Source organism: Ochlerotatus camptorhynchus, unplaced genomic scaffold (genome assembly GCF_037179485.1).
Source record: "Ochlerotatus camptorhynchus isolate MF236.1 unplaced genomic scaffold, CSIRO-AGI_Acam_v1.1 ptg001466l, whole genome shotgun sequence".
Classification (NCBI taxonomy): domain Eukaryota; kingdom Metazoa; phylum Arthropoda; class Insecta; order Diptera; family Culicidae; genus Ochlerotatus; species Ochlerotatus camptorhynchus.
The window spans coordinates 5,945-12,816 of NW_027041723.1; the positions used below are offsets into that span (position 1 = coordinate 5,945).

At 42.5% G+C, this 6,872-nt stretch overlaps 1 protein-coding gene across 1 annotated transcript; it reads left to right on the plus strand.

Annotated features, from left to right (window-relative positions):
* Positions 1 to 4,587: 4,587 nt before the first annotated feature.
* LOC135717075 (uncharacterized) lies at positions 4,588 to 6,071 on the plus strand. Its single transcript, XM_065239059.1, has 4 exons — positions 4,588 to 4,681; positions 4,784 to 5,504; positions 5,578 to 5,776; positions 5,829 to 6,071. Exons 1-4 carry the CDS (start codon positions 4,588 to 4,590, stop codon positions 6,069 to 6,071), a joined length of 1,257 nt encoding a protein of 418 aa, XP_065095131.1.
* Positions 6,072 to 6,872: the final 801 nt, after the last annotated feature.

Genomic DNA, 6,872 nt, shown 5'->3' on the forward strand with positions numbered 1-6,872 from the left:
AAAACCTAAATGCCTCCCCTTGTGTCGTGCCTCCGGTGGATGAGATTACAGTACAACAGATTTGCTCAGCGCTGAAATGCACCAAGAACATGAAGGCTTCCGGGTTTGACGGCATATTCAACTTGATCTTGAAGAGACGCAGCATGAAAGTGCAGTCTCTTTTGACCGCTATCTTCAACAGATGCTTGGAGCTGCACTGCTTTCCAAGCATCTGGAAGGTAGCAGAATTTATATCAATCCGCAAACCTGGTAAAGGCCCCAGCGGAAGCGGAACGGCAGCGCCAGCGGAAAAGCCCGATCTGAGTAAGCCTACTTGTCGGATTGAAAACTAGTTAGAATCAAATTGACTTTGGTTAGGCATCTTGATGTGATTTGTGAAAACTGTCAAACTTTCCGTTTCCGTTCCGCTTCCGCCCACATTGCGTTTGGGCCTTAAGGATCCAACATTGTCTTCAAGCTACAGACCGATCTGCCTCCTTTCAGCGATGAAAAAAATGTTCGAAAAACCAATTCTCAATTGTTTGTTTATGGTTGTCGAGGGCACTCCACCAATCACCAGCTAGTACGGGTGATGAATAACATCCGAAGTGACATAGCTGTATCCAAGTCCACAGCCATGGCCTTACTAGACGTTGGAAAGGTGTTTGACATGACGGATTTGTGTACAAGCTTTTTAACTTCAACTTCCCATTACATCTGGTTAAAATCACCCGTAGCTACCTCCAACAAAGGTCGTTTAAGGTATCGTTGAATGGTTGTCTTTCAGACACGTTTTCCATCCCAGCAGGTGTTCCGCAAGGAAGTCTGTTGGTCCCTTTGCTTTACAGCATCTACACTTCCGACATTCCTCCCCTCGGCCATGGTTGCTTGTTTTTCCTGTAGGATGCCAACACGTGGAAAATCAAAATCAATGCCTCTAAAACTCAAACAATTATGTTGCTCCATCGGCAATCGCACAAACTAAAACCGGCTTCATCTTGTACTGTAATCATGAATGGCACAAGGGTTGGGTGGTCTGCCGAAGTAATCTATCTCGGGATGTCGTTCGATGAAAAGCTCCTTTTTCGTTCGTATGTAGAGAAAACCGTAGTCAAGTGTTCTGAGTTGGTAAGGTGTCTGTATCCGCTGATTTGCCGCAGATCCCGCCTCTCAAGGGGGAACAAACTGGCTGTCTACAAACAAATCGTAGCACCTGTGATCCTCTACGCAGCTCCGGTGTTGGAATCACGTGCACAGACTAATAGGAACAAAATCCAGGACGCTCAGAATAGAGTGCTGAGGATGGTCCTTGGTAGAGGTGAGCGTTCCAAAATTAGATTTTAAAATTGCTGACATAAACACTAGGCTTGTGCAGAATTGCAACACATATGCTTTGAAAAGCAATTTGTATACGGTAGGTTAGGTGTATATAGTAGTTGTAGGTTAGTTGTAGTTGTAAATAGTAGTTATAAGTAGTCTTCTTTTGACGTAGGACTACGTTTGTGATTTCTATATTGGGGTACACTTTGTGAAAACCGAAAATGGAACATGTAACAAGATTATGAAAGATTTTGAACGTTAATAACTCAGCTGCCCCTGAAGCAATTTCAATAATTTTATCATCAATCGATCACAAATATTTCTACGCATCTGTCAAACTTAAGACTTTATCATTTTTCTAGATGTCACTATTGAAAATTGCATGAATGTGCAACTGTTGCTATGATAATTAAAATTATCACCAATTGCCTGCGAAAAGCGATTTCCCTAACACAGATTTCAAAGTTGAATTCCATCCGGTCTCACCAAACGGTGTTTATTCAATTGCCGCGTGGTGAGTAGTGGGGTGGTGTTCTCCAGTACACAACGAAAGGCTGCCTGAAAGCAGCGAGCTGCAGCCCACATGAGTATCCATAAAAGGAGGAAGAAGCCGCACCACTATTGATCGGAATCAGTAGCTCTTCGTTAGTCGCTGTGGGCTGTCAAGCGTGTCATACTAAAGAGTATAAACAGAGAGAACCCCGCTCAAATTCCTATTCCTACACAAAACACAAGCTCCTGCTGCAGTTAACAAATAAGATTTATTATATAAGACCACGTAGTCCTACGTCACCATTGCGTACAACCCCACAGGGCTGGCCCTTGTAGTTTTTTCAATTTAAAAAAACAGTCCCACCTAGGTGGGAATGCTCTAAACAAGTCTGATAGGACTAGGAACCTAAATAATAATTACAAACATTTCATATCAACTAAAGTTGAAAAGACGCAAATTCGGAGCTCCTCCCAGTGTTACGGAAACAAAAGTGGGCGCATACCGCCACCAAAAATCGAGAGTCGGATAAAGAGCAGGTTCAAGGCTTTAGATAACTCTGCAGCGCTGAGGAGAACAGTAGCCGAACGGATCGCTTTCCCGAGCCGGGGTCGGAATTGGAGTAGCCGGAATTTCTGCACCGATGAGTAGCAGCCTACTGCCGATTCGTACAGCGTGATACAAGCCCTTACATCTGAGACCCCGACTCACCCCTGGATACAGGGTATCGTGAAGGTCGCACCCCCGAACACGGTGTTCACCTGGATCCCTGGGCACTGCGGTATCCTAGGAAATAGCGCAGCCGACAGCCTGGCAGGGTTTTGACCAGTTGGCCCAAGTTACACCGACGTAGTGCCACTACAGGACATAAAGCGATGGATAGTCAGCTAAATGTGGGAAGCCTGGGAAGCAGAGTGGTGCCAATCCCAATTCTTCTTCTTCCGAAGAATCAAAGCAACGACGAGCAAGTGGACGGATATGTCGAAACTGCGGGACCAGAAGGTGGTTTCTCGTCTTAGGACAGGCCATACAAGGATCTCACATAGTTTTGGTGGGACGCGCTTTCAAAATGACGTCCAAGCAAGAGGAGCAGCGTGTCAAAATTTTGCCCGCGCAGCAAGAGAATCCGACGTTCTCACACGAAACTTATGTTAATATGGACCAACAGGTCTGTGCCATAAAAAGGGAGGAAACTTATGTGAAGGCGGATTTCAAGCAGCTTCCGGGACAGGAATTTTATACCGCATCAAAAAAAGGGAAACCAAACTATCGAAGTTCCCGAAAAAATATCTCGTCTGGCAGGCCATATGCACGTGTGGTCTAAAAAGTGGCATTTTCATTACTACGGGAACCATCAATCAAGAGATCTACGTCCAGAAGTGCCTGGAAAAGCGGCTGCTACCATTCCTAAAGCAACATAATAGACCTGTGCTGTTCTGGCCGAGCTTGGCGAAAAAGGCAATCGAGTGGTACGATGCGAACAACTTGGTGGTGGTACCCAAAGACCACAACCCTCCCAACAGCCCAGAACTCCGCCCTATCGAACGGTATTAGGCCTTGATCAAACGGAATCTAAAAAAAAAAAAAATAAATCCATGGAAAACGAGCAGCAGTTTAAATCTAACTGGCGTTCGGCGGCGAATAAGGTCGATGAGACCACTGTGCACAATTTAATGGAAGGGGTTAAGCGGAAGGCAGGGCAGTTCGGATTTGCCTAACCAATCATTTTTTTCCTTTAAATATATGAATTGAACTGCCAAAAGAAAAATAAGAAGATTTTTGTGATATGAATTTTGACTGAAAGAAACGATTTTTTTGTCGACCAATTTTTGCGCGTTCCAGTCTTTTAAGACTAAAAAAAAACGCAAATTCAAAAAATAAAAATCATTTAAAGTAAAAAAAAAAAAAAAGTAGTACACTTGTTCTAAAATGAAAGATTAGTAACTTTTTGAACTAAGATCAAATCGATTTTCAGTCTTTGACAAAGTTGTTTTGTATAGTATGCTCAATGTAAGTCCAAGATTTGGTGAAATTTGAGCAATATTAGAATTTTTGATAAACATATGAATAGGGTTGTTCCGTTTCCCATACATTTTCCCATCACATTTAAAAATTCTTCCGTAAATCAAGATTATAACCAAATTCGTTCAAATTTTGCACAGTTGTTGCGGACATCAATACGCAATACGAGACGTATTAGTATTACACCCTATCTTGATTCATAAGTAATTTACATATTCATGTTGATTCTTTCATACAGTAATGATATCGGAGAACATTTGGAGGGGATTGCCCCGGCGTAGTGGTTAACATCCATACATCTCACGACAAAGTCACGAGTTGAATCTCATCCCCGGATAAGTCACGAATGATAGAAGAATCTTAAAATGACTATTAAAAAAAAAAAAAATTCGGAAAGAGAAAACACCGACTTCGCCGATTTTAACAAGCACATTTATTCTTGTGGCGAGCTGCGAGCATTCGTAACCTGCTAAACAGAAATGAAAAGTAGACAATGGTAATGCATAATGACACAGTGTCCGTATAAATAATGATGCATGTTTTTATTGATCAAGGCATTTGGTTATGATATAGGTATAATTTAATAGCTATCATACGGTGTAATTAAATACCTAGTACCCGAAGTTCATGCGCTCACAAATGATCTAATATAAAAAATACATCAAATACAAATTGATATAAAAAATGCATCATTCCCAATTGATTCGAGTTCCGAATGACGAACAAAGTAATATTGTTCTCACATTTGAGGACTCTTCGTTTAATGCTAATCAACCATGAAGGGAATCGCACGTGTCTGGGAGCGCCACAGCACCTTCGACAATGATTCGAACTACTTTTGGTTGGTTGATTCCCTCTGCTTGATATCGGGTAAGTTAACTTATATCAGTTTCGAAAAAAAAATCATTCAGAACACAACCCGATTGAATTCTGAGTGGCATATAACCGAAGGCTCTAAATTGTCGTTTTCAGAGCAAAGACCCCCATTGACCAAACGGTTCGGTATCCGGATACTGTGGACGATCCTGAGCTTGCTGCACACCTTCCAGTACTTTTGTTACGTCCTGCAACTGATCCGTTTCATCAGGCAGACCCCTCTGGATATGGAAAGAATCACGGCAATGACAAATCTGGTGGTTCCGTTGGGCGTTGCCATTCTGCGAGGTTTATGTCTAGCCTATCATCGGGATGCGGTTCTGAAGCTGAAACAGTACGTAAACTCGAAATCCTGCCAACGAGACGACAATGCCGGTGCCTTCGAGTTGCGACGGCAAATGTCCCGGAAGGTCAACAGGTACCTGGTAGCGTTTGAGTGCGTAACTACGCTCAACAGTTGCATCTGGGCTCTAACCAGTGGACTGCATGAAGACATTTTCAAAATTCCCTTCCCCATGGATGGATTGCCGGATGTGCTGAAACAAGCTGTAGATCTAGGCTTTGCGGTTCTTCTGATCCCATGGTGCTTTACAATTTGGCACAGCACGACATTGTTCGTTCCCATGTTGAGCATTATGCACACGGAGCTGGCGATAATCGTTGGCCAGTTTGATGGTCTATTTGAAAAAGTTGTCGCCAATTACGCTCTGGAGCCGAACGATCTGGATCGAGTGTCGACGATTCAGCGGTCACGTTTCTGGGCCGAGCTGGATATGACTTTCAAAACTGCCATTTCTCATCATTCCGCGTTCATCAGGTATGCAAATTTTTCAGAATCACTCACAACTTCTAGACTCCGGATGTAGAAGTTTTTTAATTTCTATTTACAGTAACCTACAGCTACTCAGAAACATCTCCAGCCTCAACTTCTTCATATTTCTTTGCTCCAGTGCGTTGGTCATAACATTCAACATATTCCCTTCTATCACATATCCCTCGCTTGAGCATCTGCCCTTGCTACTGTTGGCCCTCCAGTATATCACCGAAGCCTATCTCTGCTGCACCATGTTTGACAATTTGGAAAATGAGGTAAAGCCCTTGCTTGACACTTACCCAGTTAGATAACACCGATCACTTACAGAACAATCGTATCGCCAATCACGTGTACGTCATCGATTGGCTGTATTCCGTGGGCAAAAGCAGCAAATTGGATCAAGCCCACTGCAAATCGATTCTACAGAATGCGCTCATACTGAACCGACAGATTAATGCAGGCCTCGCCATTCAGGCTGGAGGGATTTTTCCACTTAAACTGATGACGTTTACACAAATGATAAAATCCGTCTATTCACTGCTGACAATGATGGTGCAATCGGTGGACTAGTGAATGAATTCGTTTGTTCTGTGATTCCTGATGATGATGGTTCCGCCACTTAGCCCTACAAATAATAGTTTAATGAAAATAACTCTTTCAGTTTTGGTAAATTATTAACTGATTCTTCTACAGATATGTCTCCAACACCTTTTACATACTTTTACTTTCAGCGCCGTCAGAATCCTCGAAGAAGTTCATGGCATCATTCAAGAAGCTTAAAAGCTGGGTACTGCGGAGTCGACCAATTTTATTTTCCAAGCCAATGGGAAACTGCTTGAAAATTTTCTCAAGTTTAAAACTGGTTTGCTCTTTCTCGGTTGATTCCCGCCAAAAGCTCTGAGCCAGGAGTTCTCGAGCCCCCATGACTCTATCAAAGTTTGTTTACATACATGTTTCGTAAAGGTATGTTCTACTGTAATTGAAAACTCAGCTGCCTCATAAAAACTATGCTGATTTTTTATACTTTCATCACTGAGCCTGTTGGTTTTTATCTTTGAGGTTAAAATTAAGAATGTGTTGTGAAAAAGTATAGATCATTTTTATAAGATTACAATGCTTTACGGTAGATAAGAACAGTAACTGCATTTGCTGCTTGTGAATGTTTGGCTCCCGCTTGACAGTTCACACTGGCTCCCAAGTGACAAGCACCTTGAGTGAGTCCGCACTACTCAGCTTAAAAGTAGTGCTGCGTGCGTTCAACAATGTCAATCGAAGGGTGTCCACGATGAAATTGCCACACACAAAATTGATTCGCAAAATTCGAGTTTTCATCCGATTGCCATCAAATTTTCAGGGATTGAGAAATAACTA